Source organism: Gymnoscopelus microlampas (assembly GCF_963454915.1).
Source record: "Gymnoscopelus microlampas genome assembly, chromosome: 4".
NCBI classification, from domain to species: Eukaryota; Metazoa; Chordata; class Actinopteri; order Myctophiformes; family Myctophidae; genus Gymnoscopelus; species Gymnoscopelus microlampas.
The window spans coordinates 46,741,166-46,758,824 of NC_139941.1; the positions used below are offsets into that span (position 1 = coordinate 46,741,166).

The 17,659-nt window shown below is 41.0% G+C and overlaps 2 protein-coding genes across 4 annotated transcripts; one reads left to right on the forward strand and one right to left on the reverse strand.

The window, feature by feature from the left end:
• Positions 1-1,657: 1,657 nt before the first annotated feature.
• ctu1 (cytosolic thiouridylase subunit 1 homolog (S. pombe)) lies at positions 1,658-4,336 on the reverse strand. 3 transcript variants are annotated; one of them, XM_084055233.1, is made up of 3 exons: positions 4,289-4,336; positions 3,148-3,648; positions 1,658-2,428 (listed from the first exon to the last, which is right to left on the reverse strand). In XM_084055233.1, exons 2-3 carry the CDS (start codon positions 3,641-3,643, stop codon positions 1,893-1,895), a joined length of 1,032 nt encoding a protein of 343 aa, XP_083911359.1. In that variant the 5' UTR covers positions 3,644-3,648; positions 4,289-4,336; the 3' UTR covers positions 1,658-1,892. The 3 variants fall into 3 exon arrangements, with proteins under 3 accessions (XP_083911359.1, XP_083911358.1, XP_083911357.1); XM_084055232.1 differs by having other exon boundaries at positions 4,286-4,315; XM_084055231.1 differs by having other exon boundaries at positions 4,170-4,311.
• A 367-nt stretch (positions 4,337-4,703) lies between these two features.
• Positions 4,704-14,652, forward strand: LOC311044104 (rac GTPase-activating protein 1-like; the record flags this gene model as incomplete). Its single annotated transcript, XM_084055524.1, has 14 exons — positions 4,704-4,764; positions 5,367-5,584; positions 6,195-6,331; positions 7,031-7,106; positions 7,445-7,498; positions 9,318-9,456; positions 9,968-10,134; positions 11,013-11,174; positions 11,830-11,937; positions 12,029-12,227; positions 12,455-12,560; positions 13,426-13,558; positions 13,679-13,835; positions 14,543-14,652. 14 exons carry the CDS (start codon positions 4,704-4,706, stop codon positions 14,650-14,652), a joined length of 1,827 nt encoding a protein of 608 aa, XP_083911650.1.
• Positions 14,653-17,659: the final 3,007 nt, after the last annotated feature.

The following is a 17,659-nucleotide window of genomic DNA, read 5'->3' on the forward strand; positions in this document are numbered from 1 at the left end:
AACCGGGTCTATGAAAACAAGCCCAAGAGAAGCGACTAGAAGCCACATCCTGAGCACTGTAAACCGGTACAGTCATCACTTATTTGAAAATAGCCGATCTACAAGCTCACAACGCGTCGCGATGCGAGCTTGTAGAACTGCTATTTTCAAAACATCTTGAATATTTTTTTTAACATTCTAAAACAACACAAATCTGGTACATGGCTGGCTCCCTGGCATAAAACAAACCATGACATGAAAATATTTGAGAACCACTGGTTTAAACAATAAAATAAAAAAAATTGGAAGCAAGTCCAAATAAGCAACTACACTTTGGAAACAAGCCCCCAACCGCAACCCGCAACTTAATATTTACAACAAGCGACTTTACAGAATAGCCCAAAGCTGCTTATACTAAGCGGACATGGCAACACTGGTGAGAGTCCTCCTACTCGCGGCCGCGCTGTGATGTGTGCATGTGTAGCCTACTTCACGAGCGCGCGCTTCGCAACTTGTTGAGTTACACCCACATTAGTGTCCAGTTCAGTTCGCTTTTTGGAAATGTCTACAAAATCACGATAGCGCAACGTTGTGACATGCTTCCTTAGGTCAGGTTAAACAGAAAATTCCCCAGTGGTGTAACGTAACTAAATACATTTACTCAAGTATTGTACTTGAGGTATTTTTTTTTTTACTTTACTGGAGTATTTCCAGTATTTTTGTACTTTTACTTCTACCCCACTACATTTCAGAGGCAAATATACTTTTATTCCGCTATAATTCTTTGAAAACTTTAGTTACTAATTACTTTGTAAATTATTTCAAAACATACATTACCCACTTGAAAAGACCTGTAGATCTGCTATTTTCAAAAGATGTTCTATACATTTTAAAACTTGAAAGGTGAAACTTCAAACGTGAAATTGGACATTCTGCATAATGAGTACCTTCTACTTTTGGTACTTTTAAGTACATTTTGATACCAATACTTTTGTGCTTTTACGCAATGAATTTTGAATTCCGGACTTTTAGAAGGGCGTGCTCCCACCGCACTTTTATTTTCCCTCGGGGGCAGAACCTGCCAATGCTTTGTCAATGCAAATGCGTGGATTCTTGGAAAAAATCCGCAAGACCATGAATCCACGCATTTGCATTGACAAAGCATTGGCAGATTCTGCCCCCGAGGGAAAATAAAAGTGCGGTGGGAGCGCGCCCTAACAGAGTATTTCTACATTGCAGTATTGATACTTTTACTTAAGTAAAACATTAGAGTACTTATTCCACCAATGAAATACCCCTTTCATTGCGCTTAATTTCATTTGACCTGCCAGTACCGGTCCCATAGATTTTTTTTTTCCAGAAATAGGACAAAACGTGAAGGCATGTTTTTAGAAATAAGTTGCGCTGCCTTAGAAAAGCACCACTCTATGAATTTGCCGAAATTGGAAAAAAGCGACCCCTGGAGTCACAGCATTTGACAGGTCACCAATTACTACGCAACAAACGCACAAACCAGGTGCTGTGTGACCTCTAGCGACAAACGACAAACATGTTAGTACATTAAAAGAAAACATTACCCATTAGTAATAGGCTTTCACAAGAATGATGAGTGTAGAAACATTTCCCCCACTTAAAACACTTAATTGCAAAACAAATTAGAAAAACTCAGGCATAAAATAATATATTTATTATTATATAATACAAAACATACACTATTATGAACATAAATAAATTGTGGATCTTTAATTCTCAGAAAATGATGCAATTATATGCCTTATAGTTAGAAAAATGATGACCAGTGTGCCCATTTATAATTTAACTGATCTTGTGCAAGTTGTGCACATGTCAATAGATTGGGCTGTTTTCTTTTTTTTTTTACTGAGCTAGTATATAACTGAAGTTCCTGATAAATTTCAAAAGTCTACAGCCTTCAACTTCCTCTTCTCCCGTTCGGTGAGAGGCTCTTGGTTGAGGATTTTGCCATGGAGGCGATGGTGCTTCCCTATCCCCAGCTTAGGAAGCCCTCGGTTCAACCCCTCCAACAGCACACAGGATTTACAGAGCGCCTGGCTGGAGATATAGCCACATCGGCCGCAAGTCCCCTGTACAGGCATTTTCACGCCCTCCCTCACCGACAGGTTCTCACCAGAATGAATGACGTCTATTATGGAGCTAGGCCGCACGGCCTCCAAGTCCTTCAGGAAGGCACGAGCGTGTCCGCGATAGGCGTTGGGCGAGTAGATGCACTCTGTGGAGAAGTAGTCTAACTTTTTGAAATAGGCGTAGAGCACAATCTCCTTTTCGTAGGCATATTTGAGAGGCTTGCAGCGTGGGATGACACCCTCGCCCTCAGAGGCTGTAGATATGGCTGTGCAGCGGCGCAAACGTGCAATGTCCCCTCGCAACACGTTCATCAACACCGTCTCTGCCACGTCATCAGCATTGTGACCTGTAGTACAAACAGATGGAGTTAATGTATTTATCCATATAGACCAGCTTCTTTGAAATAAGCATGAATAATAAACAACTCCTCTCCTTTCACTAAATGCTATAATGCCATCTGTCGTCTAGAGTTGCAACACCAACCCTTGACAGTCCATTCATCCAAACATAAAAAAGTCCTATCTGATTGTATTAAACAACGTTAAATTCACCAACTTTGTAGCTGTATGGAAAGCTTGGATTATCCTCTTTGAATGTGTCAAGTTTTTGTTTCATAAAAATCATTTTTTTTTTGTAACTGTTCTGAGCACTCGTTTTCAATAACACAAGGTCTTGCTGTCTCCTGCATTATGTGCAAATTCGATACAGGTGGTAACCGGGACTGTCGAGTGATTTCCCATTATTCCCAACAAGCGTTTCCAAACTCGAACACTTGTCTACGGTGGATTTTTATGAAACACAAGCTTGACAGATACAAAGAGGATAACCCAAGCTTTGACTACAGCTGTAATGTTTGTGAGTTTGTCGTTGAATACAATCAGATCGGACTTTTCTGTTCCAATGAATGGCCTGTCAAGGGTTGGTATTGCAACTGTAGATACCAGATAATACAATAACATAGCATCTTCTGAGTTGCTTGAGGCTAACTAAATGCATGATATATCAGACAAGTCACAAGACACAAGCACAGTACAGCATAGCACAGCAGACACAGTTTCCAGTTACCTGTGCATATCTTATCTACTTTAAGCATAATGGCTCCTCTGTCTAGTGCCTGCCTTCTGAACACCCCACAGAAAGTGCAGTTATTCTTCAGTCCAATCTGCTTCACTATAGCATCCATAGTCCAGCCATACAGCTCTTCATAGGACACAATCTTTAGTGGCAGGTCATACTGCTGTTGGTTCCTCTTCACCGTCTCCAAGGAGTCATCTCGGTAACCTGTGATTCCCTCATCCACTGACAGCAGCAGCAGATTGAGTCCGTAGTTGTATCGCTCGTTCAGCGTCTTCATTACATGTGCCAGCACCGTAGAATCCTTTCCACCAGAGGCACCGATTGCCACAGTTTCTCCAGGTTTGAAAAGTGTCGCTGCCACAATGGTCTGATGTATTTCCTCCTCGAAGGCACCAAAGAAGCACTCTTTGCATAGTGAGTGGCCGGTCTTTGGACGTCTAAGTGCTGCACGCTTCTCAGAGCAACTACTGCACAGTATTGGCATCTTTACTATTAAAAAGAAAAAGAAAAGAAAAACAGTTGAATGTACGACAAATAGAAATTGGACAACAGAGAACCAAACAGCGAAATAATGTTCAAAAAAAACATTATAACAGGTGGTGGTTCAGGGTAAAGGACAGAGTATAGCAACTTGCAATGGGCCTGGTCTTCAAGATACTCAGGGGAAAGACACACAGGCACAATACCAGAGGGAGCTCCAATGATCTCGTTCAACCCAGATTCGGCACAAACATTGGGGTTAAATTCGTTCTATTGCTATGCCACCAAAATGTGGAATGCCCTACCAACAGACATTACAAAGTGTGACTCCTTACCCTCCTTCAAAACCGCCATAAAAGCAATTGCAATTTGTAACTGGTACTTAGAAAAGTCTTCTAAAGCGTAACACCAGAAATGACCCCTCCTCAGCCGAGTACTCAAACGTGTTAGCAAGTCCCCACTTTGAGCCCCGGCTGACTAGCTAGCTCATTTTTATTCAAGTTAACCTAAATGTACCCGCAAATACTTACACAAATGTACACAACGACTAGATTCTGAATAACAAAAGGTTGCCCAAATGCCCCAGAAATCGGTGGAAAAAAACAAAAAAAATGACGTCTAACTTATTATGAAAAAGTAGTACTACCACCATGTGTTGTTCGTTAGCACATCTTCTGATGCGACGAATAAACAGGAAGTTACGTTAGCGTAGCCTGCCTTCTTCTGGGCATTGCGATTTATTGGCGGTTAGCATACATAAATGTGCGTTACCGCCACCTGCTGTTTGTTTGAGTTTGTTTTTATAGTGGAACCAAACCATAGAACCAAACACACAAAAACATTAAAGGTATAAGGGGTCCTTGTTTTTTTTTTAACACAAATCTCCTCTTCTGGGGGTCCCTGGGCCAAAACCTTATTTTCAACGCTATGCCCAAAACTCAACAGGTGTGTCTCGTTAAGGTTGCCTATATAGCCTACAGGAGTTAATCAGTTTGCCTTTTGTCTTCAGCTTGCCTGGGCGTTGCAAAATAATTATCTGAGGAGAGTTTGTGTTTGTTATTGTAATGGAGCTCTTTCAGGACATCGTGGTCCGGCAGAATGCTGATGCACAGGCCACGGAGCTTGGTAAGAAACTTAATATTAAGTAGAATAAACTTAAACTTATTCTACAACTATGTTATGAAAGGTGCTTTTTAAAATGAAATGGGTCTTATTCTGAATCTGATAAGGCCTAAGTATTCCTACGTTCAAAGCCCTTTCAAAACATAGAACAAGGTGCTGGACAATTGCATAAAATACAAGTATTCGCCTAAGTTATAACAGGTTATACAGTGGTGGAAAGTAACAAAGTACATTTACTAGTACTGTTCAGTACACCTTTGAGGCATTTTTTACTTTACTGGAGTATTTCCAGTTTTCAAAACTTATACTGCACTACATCTCAGACAAATGATTGTACCTTTTCTCTATTGTTTGCAAGGGAGTTAGAAACTCATAGGCTACATGATTGTAAACCATCTTAGTTTTCTTTGACACTAGTTGGCTGTAATCTCAGCATTCCCTCTGGATGTTTCCCAGCCCCCATTGAGTTGGTGTGCAATACTGTAGGTCATGGCAGTTCTCTGCATCACTTCCATCTTATAATCATAGTAGTAGCTGGTGAGCTACTCTAGTACTTTTATAATTATAACTGCATAGACTGAGTTATCCCCTCTTGTTAACTGCAGCATTCAAGGACATGGCGAAACACTTTGAGGATTTTCGCCATGGGAAGAAATGGCAGAAATGGCATCATGCAGAGCATGAGCTCAAAACCTATAAGGAACGTCTGGTGAATTCTGATGTGGCCAAGGCGGCGCTCGAGGTCCAGCTGAAACACGCCCGCAACCAGGTGGACCTGGAAATTAAGAAGCGCCATAAAATGGAGGTGGACTATCAGAATCTGGTGAGTCCCTACACGGAGAACATCAGCGACATTCACTCACCAATGTAACCTGGGGATTACTTAACCACTTACACCCAGCATCCGAATTGTGGGGAAAGCTTTAATTGAAAATAGCGCGTTGTGTGAGCTTGTCGATCGGCTATTTTCAGCGAAGGCTTTCCCCACAATTACGGAAAACAGAAAAGACACTAGTATAGAACTGAGGGACCATATGGGGTTTAAGTGGTTAATTCAGGGATTCCCAACCTTTCTAGATCAGGGCCCACTTGAAAATAAGCGTTTGCGGCACACAAATCTGACCACTTAATAGCCTATGGCAGTCGAGATGGGTGGTCAGATGGGTTGGTCGCATGGATTTTCAGAACATTATTTTAGATCTATTGTGTTCTGCCTTAATCTGGATTAATGGGACCAACATGGTACATTTTCATTTATCAATGTCATAATGTCAGTAGTTATGATATGTTATCATTAAAGTCTTGCTGTTTGCCAATTATTTGGGGGCCCACTTGCAGTACCCTCACAGCCCATCAGTGAGCCCCAGCCCACAGGTTTGGAATCGCTGACTTGATTACATGTGATGATGGAATTGCAATAATCCCATTTGCAGGAGAGACGGATGCAGCTCGTGTGTGACATCCTGATCCATGACACCAAAGCCGTTGCATGTCTCAATGACGAGCAGAAATCCCTCCTCGCCCGTTTTGACGACAGGGTAGCCAATGCCCACCAGCTTCACGGCAAGAGGTAGTAATAGATTTGCCAGGACACGCCAGGAAAGTGCATAAGAGCCCCCCTGACCCCATCAATGTAGGGGTCAAGCATTCACGCCTGTACTGTTCTCTTGGTGTATGCCAGTTGAGTCTTTGTGACTGAAGCTTGTACCATCCGTGCCCCAATAATGAACCCTCTTTCTTAGTCACATCTTTGTTCTGGTGAATTTTGGGAGTTTGATCATTTTATCAGGCTTTACAGCTTACCCAAAGAGCAAAAGGGTTCAAGTCGAGTCAAGTTACAGCATTGGAAAATGATGGGTACATTTTGAAATTTCATCCATGGCTCTGGCTGCATATCAGTGGGGTGTGTATACTGAACCGAGGGGCAGTCTTATGTTTATCTCTGACATCTGCTTCCGAAGCAGATGCATTCGTTAGGTTTTCTCCATGAATTATGTTTTTTTTTCTTTTTTTTGTCACCTGTCTGTTAATAACATTGTAATTTTCATAGTCTGGGACTTTAGTTTAATATTGTGACATAAATATCGTATTTGTATGGTCTTGAATGCATTAAAGTGTACAAATATTATATTCCGAAAACGCCAATAGTCAATCCCCAAAATATTGCCTCATCATATTATTGTATTGAGGTACAGTATTTGTCCAAAACTACATTTGATTGTGTCCATAATCAAACTAATCCATACGTGGACTGTTTATGCTCCCACAGGTTGAATGTCATTGATGAGTCCTCGTTCCTGTCTCATATCTCGGATATCAGCTATGATAAAACGGATGATGACTTGGTACAGTATGACCATTTCTAGCGAGAATAAGGTGGTGTTTTTGAAATTGTGGGTGTAATATTTTATATATAGTTGCTGTCGGACAGAAATGTGCGTTACCGAAATGTCAGTAATCTTTTCTTACGAAGCCTAAAAAGCTAAATTAAATGTTTATTCATTGTTCCAATGTTCAATGCCAAAAACACAATTAAATCATTAATCGCAATTATTTGTATGACAATCAATCGCCAACTTAAATGTTGTAATCGTGACAGCCCTATGTACATACAATAGAGGAGATGTGACACAGCGGTGGAAGGCACTGTTTCACCCCTGACTTTTCTTGTGAATTCATTCAGGACCTGAGCACGACTATTCTTAGACCCCTGAGGTCGAGGGCCAGAGAAAAGAGGGTAAGTCTCACAAAACATGAATGCAACCCTTTTGATAGAGTGGTATTATTCAGTCACCTGAAATTGGGGCTGTATTGTACTTGGAAGTATATCTTGCAGCTAAATCCTCATCCTTCTAGTATAGCTCTCCATCTATACCATGCTACTGGTGTCACAGCCCATTCACCCCTTGGTGATTGAGTCTTCATTTGATCTCAACCCACTATCAACAATGTTGGAAAGTAATCCACTTTTTGTTTAACAGAGGTCGTCAATGGCACCATCTGTATGCAACGCACCCTTGAGGCGAGCGAGGAACACATCTGGAGATTTACTGGAGAGGCCTCAGGACAAGGTGAATATTTGACTCTTAATAATTGTTCAATAATACCTCTCAGTTTAAAGAGGCGTAACTTGCCACTTATAAGTGGGGGATAGGAAGAACTCAAACATAATTTATCTTTAGGCTCTGAAAGTTCACTCAGGCCTGGCACATTGCTGGTCAGCAAACTGTGGGACCACTTCCAAGTGTACTAGAAACACTCAAAAATGGCCATTTCAATCTATATGGATGTCTGAAAGCATACGTATAGTGTAGTGTATTTCTTTCGATCTTGCCACATTCCCAAGTGGGCCTTGAGTTACAAAAGGTTGAGAATCCCTGTGATGCGACACGTTGTGCTTATGTAGATGAACTATTTTCATTATTTTTGCATGACACCATTCTACGACTGAGCATAAAACGGGGCTTAAGTGGTTAATCAGACTAATTGATTTAGTTGATTATAAAAATGAATTAAATTCTTTTTTTGGGGTGTAACTTTTTGGCGTCGTTACTGTAAAGAAAAATCGGTTCTTCATTATAGAAAGTCATTGATAGAATAATCACTATGAATATAATCCATGGTTGCAGCCCTCAACACATTCACTTTTTTGTTTGTGTACATGGCGATCTTGGATCAGCTACCAACATGCCTATCACAGAATTCTATTTTATATAACGTAATTGTATATTATATAATGTAAATAAAAATCTCAAGGACCGTTTAATAAAGGTGCCTTACTGTATGTTGCACCATCTTATAACCTGTAACAAAACTTTCAATCTTATTTTTAAAACCATCCACTGATAATGCTCAAGTTTAAAGAAGGGTTTGTCTTTTTTTTTGCCATGTTTTGAGAAAAGCAGGGCTCACTTCAAATGAGATCTCAATGCGAGCGATTTCTATTTTGTAAAAAAAACATTCAACTATCCAGTGCAGTGAACTGCTGTTAATATATTTTAATTCATGTTCTCTTCTGCTTTCTCTTTTTGTTGCTTCATCCATCTGTCTGTAGTCAGTTCCACAGTAGGGCTTCTTCCTTCTCAGTACAGATGTACTGTCAGGTGGAAATATTCCTGGATCGTAGCCAATCTGCCTGCCTGTCAAACAATTTCATACCAAGGACTCTCACATTGACATGTAGTATTTGACCCCCATCTCAAAATCTATTGTGCCAGGAACCCCCAGAAGAGAAGTTGTGTGTTAAAAAATGTCTAAATTATTCAAAACATTTCCCTGGAACCCCCCCCCAACCACTGCAGTAGCTGGTTAATGTATTTGCTTAAAGATGCTTTTTAAAGTATTTTTTTTTAAACGCACTACTCGATGAATCGTAAAGGTAATCGATTGACTAATTGCCAAGAAGATTGTTGATGGTTGCAGCCCTGTACTTGCATTGCACATTCATTTGGAATGCCTGTTTGTATGTTCGTTTGTACTTAGGGAAATGTACAGTACACATGTTTATTTTTTTCCCCATGTCTAAGAACCCTTCTTTCTATACCCTCTGTTGTCAGGAAGTGGAGACCACTGTGACGGCGACTGTCACGACCCCTGATAGTGCAGGCCCAGTTCACATGGTGATAAACATCACCCGGGAGACCCACGAGAGGGAGAGGGTACCCATCATAACAGAAGAATTGGTTTCCTTCAGAGGTGAGGAAGAAAGTGTACTTTGTTACATACAGTAGACATATAAAGGTAGACGCCATCTACACCGACTCTGGAGCGTCTGTATCTGCGCCTGGGCGCCATTTTTGGGAAGACAAACTGCCTATCAAAGTGACTACTGGCCAATCACATAGTGTCTTTTCCGGGATTTGTATAAAAATATCCTGTTATATTTTTATACAACTAGATTCTGAGTCACTTTGAGTGGCAGCATGGCTTCCCGAATATGGCGGCCGCAGATGCAGGTCGCTCCAATGAACTGCAACAGCCAATGAGATATCTAGGTTTCTATATCTATGCTTTGTATTGTTACACAAATCATCATTCTGTCACTCTCCCCAGAGGATGTTTTCTTGTTGTGCAAGACAATGTTTGGTCCACAGACCACTAGGGGTCCATGGGATTTAAAAAAAATGATATAGTTGCGCTCGGGCAGAGCGCAACTATATATCTCTCTATATTTTACTTTGTGTTTTTCCGCAAATTAATTTAACAGATGAGGCCCCCTGTGAGGCTCCCTGTGACCCTTCTGTCCTGGAGCACACTGCACCGTGGGAGACGCTAGCAGAAATGGAGGAGACTATCGATGAAGTCGGCAGGAGTTCGGTTTTCACTCCTCCCATCGTGGAATCAGCTGTAAAGCACAACTTCCAGACCAAAACGGTATGAAAAAAAACAACTTGTAGCTACACTTAATCAAACTTATTTTAACCACTTGAACCCTAGCGTCCCTATTCTAGGTGGAACATAAGCCCAAATTGGCCAATCTACTCGCTCACAATGCATTGTGAGCTTGTATAGGTAGCTGTTTTCGGCAAAGACATTGGCGTAGAGTGGGGTGGGGAAAGAGTCCAGTGCCAACGCAGGTACTGTATACAAGTTGTATACAGTTGTTAAACTTGCGAGTGCACTGGACCTGTCTATTAGAGGGCTGGGTTATTTTCACAGGCTGAGTTTATTTTTCTGTTGTACATGTCTCCATCTCTTATGTCCCGGATCATACTTATGTAGAAATGATTACGAATTAGTACATTTAAAAGGGGGCTTCACTAGCAGATCCATACAAGCTTACAGTATGTTGTGTTGCTGGGCTTGGTACACAGTGACAGCAACGAAGTACATTTACTTGAGTACTGTATTGTACTTGAGTATTTGGATACTTATGACTCTCATAATCTTCTGTTATCACCATTTTATATTTTTAGAACATTTCTGGAAAATCTTTGAATTTTGTTGGATAATGTAGAACATTTTAAAACGGCTATGCATTGATAATGCAAAGAAACTGTACTTTGTAATTCTACTTTTGAATACTGTATTTTTAAAAGCAAGTACTCCAGTCAAAATATAGATACTCCTGGTCAAATATTGCTCAACTACAAGTGAAAGTTGCTGTCAAATTTGTACTAAAGTACTGGGGGTTGAGTACTTGGTCCAGCACTGGGTGGTGTACATACTGTGCCTGCTTGGAGGCTGAAAATGACCCCACAGTGGAAAAAACATGGCTACTCGCCACTAAACATAATTGCGTCTCTTTTTAGGTGATCGGGCGAGAGACATGCGTGCCGTGCGGCAAGAGGCTCCGCTTCGGGAAGCTGGCAGTGAAGTGCAGAGACTGCCGCGTCATCGCACATCCAGAGTGCAAGATGATGTGTCGTGAAGGCTGCACCCCTTCTAGGACACAGACTCCTCATGGACAACAGGTGCTTGTAGTACTACTACTCATTAACCATCAAGTCTGTTGGGTGGAAACCAATGTTAATCCAGATTTTTTAGATTCCTTTGGCTATTCAAAAAATTGCAGATATACAAGCTCATATCTGTCATAGCTTGTATATCTGCAAAAAATAATAAAACTTGAAAATGTGTACAAATCTTTGAATGTATACTTATTAAAGCGAACATTTGTAACTCAAATCTTTGCTTCTGGGGGTCCCTGGAACAAAATATTTTGCAAATGTTTGCTTTAAGATATTCAAAGATTTGCACGATTTTTATAGCCAAATAAATCTTAAAATGACACAGATTAGATGTGTTCCCGGTCTTAATGGATTAAGTATGTCCAAAACTGTTTGTTTTGAGGAAATGGGGTGGGGTGGGGGGGGGGGGGGGGAGAAATGTGTGTTCCGTAATGGATCCAATAATTCTAAAATCCACAGACTTAACAAGAGATTGTGATTAAATGAATATTTAACCAGTTTTAACCTGGTGTCCCTATTTGGGGCATTGGCTAAAATGGCTGATCTCTTGCTGTGCGCTTGTAGCTCTGCTATTTTCACTAGGTTTTTGCAAGACCGTGATGATTTTTTTTTTCCTGATAGGATTTTTAAAAATTATTATATTAGATTATAAAATGTGTGTCATCTTCAGGACACTCTGGAGAGCTTCGCTCCATCGACCCATGCAAGAGTCCCCGACTTGGTGGTGAAGTGTGTGAGTGAAATTGAGAGAAGGGGACTGAAGGAGGTGAGTATCCCAGCAGTGTAATACACCTCTGAGATGTGTCTATTAAACAAACAACACTAATTTAGCGGTCTAACTCCTCGCCTCTTCCCAGAGAGGACTGTACCGCATTTCAGGGAGTGAGCGCATGGTGAAGGAACTGAGGGAGAAGTACATCCAAGGGAAAGGAACACTGTATCTCGGCCAAGTGGATGAGATACATGTCATCTGTGGCCTCCTAAAGGATTTCTTTAGGAAGCTGAAAGAGCCACTGATAACCTTCAAGCTCCATGCTACATTCATGCTGGCCGCAGGTATGTTTAATATCTAAAGGAATAATCCCATGCAAACCTCTCCAGAAGATGGTAGTAGGGCTGCAACTATGGATTATTTTCTTGGCGATTAGTCTATCAATTACCTTCTAGTTGTGAGCTTGTAGATCGTCTACTCTAGCCCTATTAGACATCACAGCGTGTGTGCGGCTCATGCAGAAGGGAAAACTGTTGCCTTGTTGGCTCATCTTCTGCCATTTGTGTTCCAGAGATGGCTGATGAGGAGAATGCCGCATCCCTCATGTACCAGGCCATTGGAGACTTGCCAAAAGTCAATCGAGACACTCTGGCCTTCCTCATGCTTCACTTACAGAAGTAAGAGCTGCTTTTACAGGTTGTACCATCTCCTCTGTCTCATAGGGTGTACTTGAATAATGTTCTTTCAGCAGTGGCGTGCACAGACATTTTGAGGGGCAGGTGCTCAAGTAAATTATACTTTTGTTGACTTGGTCTGCTCTTTTTTCCCTCTACACCTATACCTCTTTGCCAAAAATAGCCGATCTACAAGCCCACAACGCTATTTTTGGCAAAAGTTCTCCTCAGAAAAGGGATGCTAGGTTTCGAGTGGTTATGGTAAAAAGAAAAATCATATCACATAAAGAATTGGCGGACCCCCTGTAGTAACTCTGAGGACCCCATAGGGGTCCCGGACCCCCTGTTGAAGACCCCTGCTGTAAACTGAAAAAAATAATATTTTTTTTTCAAAAGGGCACTCCTGGTCAAGAGGGCAAAGGGCAGGTGCTCTAGCACCTATTAGTGAGATCAGATGGTGTAGTAGTGTTTTGTTGGAAGGAAAGCCCACAACAGTGGGCACTCCGTGGCACAGGTTTATACACCACTGGTATAAATTAACAATTCTCAAATACTGTATGTCTTCTCCACACCAATATTTTATTCTCCTATAGAAGCAGCTTAAGGTTTGTCTGGCTTTATTTAATCTGTCTGTAGCGTGTGACTATTTTTCATAGTCAGGAGACCAAAATGGAGCTAGAAAAGCAAACATTTTACCTGAGCAGCATTCACAATACAAATACAGGGTGCAATACAATTCAACATGCTGTAGTGTAGATCTCTGGTAATGACGGGACAATGTACAGTAAAATACCAAGAAAGTGCTGGTAGCATATTACACTTTGATCTCACAGGGAAATGTTCCAAAAATACTAAATGTGCTTTCCAGGGTCATGAAGAGTCCCCAATGTCAGATGGACAAGAACAACCTGGCCCGGGTGTTTGGACCTACCATTGTTGGCCATGCAATGGCGGATCCCACCCCACTGGTCATCTTGAAAGATACAAACACTCAGCTTAAGGTTAGAATCTCTGTGCTGGTACGGTACACAATGGAGCCCTGCACTGGCCCACAACTCCAGCCTGGCCCTGGCCCGTGGTATTCCAGCCCGGAATTAATTTTCATCTTAATTTAATCTCAGGTTGTTGGCCGCATGCTCTCGTTCCCGGAAGCGTACTGGAAGACGCTGTCCATGATGCGGGACACTCCAACCACGGGCAGTGTTGGCCGTAACACTCCAACCACGGGCGGTGTTGGCCGTAACACTCCAACCACGGGCGGTGCTAGCCGTAACAATGGTACACACACATTACACATGAGCTTAGGATATGCGGTCATTCGGGTTGTACCAACCACAGGGTTTTGAATTTAGGTTCAGCCATTTACTGCATGTCAATAGTTTTCAAACATTTTCAGGTCGTCAGAATCTGCTTTATTGCGTCACATCACAAGTTAAAAGAAGTAAAAAAGTGGGTGAAAGTGTGCATAGTTCCCATCGTATTGTTAGTTCCATAGAAAGGGGGGGGGGGCAGGAGGGAAAGAGTTCAATCAAAGAAAACAAATTATCTACATATTTACACAGAATACCTGAGATGATGTAAAGGTGCGTGAGCATAGCGGCATATACTGTGCATGATGTACTTGGACGTTAGTTAAGGTGCTAGTCCACATAAGGTAGACTGACATAATCCGCAAGTCGGTCCAAACTGATACATACTAGGCCATAAAACCACATTTGAGTGTTTTATTACGCTTTTATAGCCTGGGTTTTAAGTTATATTGTGTTTACTCACATTTCTTCTACCAAACTCAAATCTTATCTAAAGCTGTCTTATGGGAATGTAACAGTGGAGAGTGAAACCTATTGACTCAGGAAGCAGATGCATTATGCCTGATATATGACATGCTGTACAATGAGTGACAAAACGCTGAATTAACTGGTACAGGTAGACAACTAAATGATCTTCACACACCTCATCTGTTCTGCTCGTCACCGTTTCTCCAGGGTATTTCGATCCTCTAACGTCCCCGGAACTGAGCGCGGCTTACCGGACGGTTGCCAACACCGGAACTCTGAGCGGAAGAATCAGAAAGCTGGGCCATGCCTTCACGTAAGACTGCATTAATTATGACATCTAGGGGTGTTTAGCCACATTAAACCTATTTGGTGTGCCTATTTGGGGCGTTATAGAAGAACATTCGCTAATGGCCGTCAGGTCTCTAGGCTAAGGGTTCCCAAACATTCTCTTTTTTTTATCCACTCTTAACCCATTAAAACCGGGAAAGCATCTGTCGTTTTAGCGTTGGCTATTCAAAAATGGCAGTGTATAAATTTACAAGCTCACAGCACGTCACTTCGTGCCACTCTGCGAGCTTGTACTGTAATGTGCTATTTTTGAACATTTGTAAAAAATGAAAAATAAAAAGTGTTTGAAAGATTGTTTTTGTCATCTACTAGAACCTCTGGTGGAAAACAAAGGGCAGACCCGGCGAAGAGGTACTTCCCCCCTACATGAGTGACTGCCAGCTCTCTCCCTGGCTCACACCGTTGTACGGCTCCTTGGCAAAACAATAACATTTTAAATATTATGATTAAGACTAAAATAAAGATTTAAATGTGGTCTAAAATAAAGATGATTTGTATGAAAACTTTGAAGTACTTTTTGTGCAAACCAGTAAACTAATGGATTAGAGCAGAAAGCTCATCCGACCTAAGGAATATTTGATGGACAGTAAAATAAATGTTATTTATTCAACATGTTGCAGCCAAACATTTTGGCTGTTTCATTGTAGCTCCTGAGGAAGACATAGCTGACAATTCTTTCCGAGTTAGAGGGTCATATACAGTATCCAGCACCGAATTTAACTACAAGCCCTCTATACTTGACGAACTGCCACCTGACTACCGGTGGTGGTAAAAGTACTACCTTTTTTTTTCTTAAGTAAAAGTATCAATACTGCAATGTAGAAATACTCTGTTGCAAGTAAATGTCCAGAACTCTGAAAATATCGTATTTTCAAATGGCCGAAATGTATAGGGCTGAAGTGTGTTTTGTAGTAATAATCAAAATCTACAAAGTAACTAAAGTGTTCAAATCATTGTAGTGGAGTAAAAGTAAAATATTTGCCTCTGGGATGTAGAAGAAAAAAGTACTGAAAATTGGAAATACTCCAGAAATAACCTCGTGTCACTAGACACCTCCTAGTGGAAAGTCTAACTTCTCAAAAAACACCACTGGAATAATTTATGCTTGATGTTATATGTAAATTCTTTATCTATCTATCTATCTATCTATCTATCTATCTATCTATCTATCTATCTATCTATCTATCTATCTATATATATATATATATATATATATATATATATATATATATATATATATAATATTAATGGTCATTAAACCCTCACAAACCCTAACCTCAGTAAAACTATGCCTACCCCTAACCTCAAGAACCACTATGTGTAAACCTAAGAATGCCAAATCATGATCACCCCAATACATCGTCGGGGACGGGGATCGAATCGGTGACCTCCGGACTCACAGGATGCCTTTCTTCTCATTGAGCTAGACATATGGTAGACCTGTAAGCGTCTGTTGATATATATAACTCTTTCCGACCCTGATTGAACCAAGCCTCTTTGAGTTGTACCTGTTCAAAGTTGGCATTTTCAATTGAGTGCTATAGCGCCACCCTTTGACAAGAGTGTGACAATTATTTCGTTTTTCATGACCATCTACTATATGGCCGAGTTTCGTAAAAAGCGTATGCACGGTTAAGCCAGAACTGGCAAAAACGGCAGAGGAAACAGAATAATGCCAATAATAAAACGGAGCCTTGCTCTGTAGAGCCTGGCCCCGTAATAATATGAAAACAGTTATGTACAGTACGGCACTCGGCTTTTGCCAGTATGCCACAGCAGACCAACTCCATCTTGTACTGTACTAGAAGTTAATATCATATAGAAGAAAATATCATTTGGGGGTACAAAATCATGGGATGGGGAAAAAAAAAGGGGGTCCGTGCACCCCCCCCCCCCCAACAGTTCATATGGTTTGGGGGTACAAAAATCATGGGATGAAACCCCCCCCCCCCCTTAGGGGTCCCTGGGGGTGACCTACAGACACGGCGAAGGAAAACTGAAGCCACAGCCACGCATGCAAGATGTTGCACATGAACTCTGCAGCCGCACTGAGGCGCTCCAACACAAACACTGTGACATTAAGCTTCACACAACAAACATCAGCACCACACACAACATTCACCACACAGTTGTTTTGAAAGTTAAATATCCCTTCACACCACCAGACCTTTCACACCGAGCAATTGTTTAAAGCCATATTTGAAGTTGAAGGTCAAACGATAAAGAATCCACAGCCAACACCTACACCTAATATAAAGTTTTCAAATAGTTTCTCAAACAGTGCTGTATTATCACCACAGCTCCTCTTTTGATTAGCAGAATGAAGTTTGAGAAATAAACCACTTTACACTCATGGCATATGCAGCATATCAATCAAATCAATCATCAATATTATCAATAATATAAGCTGAGCCCCATACTTGTGAACTGCATTCTAGTGAATCAGGGTTAACAAATTACGTAAATTGAATCAAACTACTTCCATTTCATGTATGTATTGCAACAAGCACCAATCAAGGATTAAATACAAAAACAGATAGCTGTGCTGTGAACGATTTAGGTACAAAGTATCATGGCATTGTATAACTTTAACAGTACGGAGTACTGTATGGCATTTTGTTTAAACTTAAGTATTGCATGACTTAATTTTTATGACATAGTATAGTATGACTTCTTTCATATACTATTGTCTCGATGAATTAACCCATTAAGACCTGGAACTGTGTCATTTTTAGATTTGAGCTAAAAAGCATTATTTTACACTTTGGCTATTCAAAAATAGCAGATATACAAGCTCATAGCGCGGCACTCGGTGCCGCGCTATGAGCTTGTATATCTGCTATTTTTGAAAAATCGTGAAAATGTGTGCAAATCTTCTGAATATATATATTTTTAAAGCGAACATTTTTAACTCAAATCTTTGCTTCTGGGTGTACCTGGAACAAAATATTTTGATGGGGGTCCGCGGCTAAAAAC

Excerpts from the sequence above, each read along its gene's own strand:
- ctu1 (XM_084055233.1), bottom strand. The coding sequence starts at position 3,643 with ATGCCAATACTGTGCAGTAGTTGCTCTGAGAAGCGTGCAGCACTTAGA. Across the intron at positions 2,429-3,147 it reads AGTAGATAAGATATGCACAG|GTCACAATGCTGATGACGTG; the intron begins GTAACTGGAAAC and ends TTTGTACTACAG.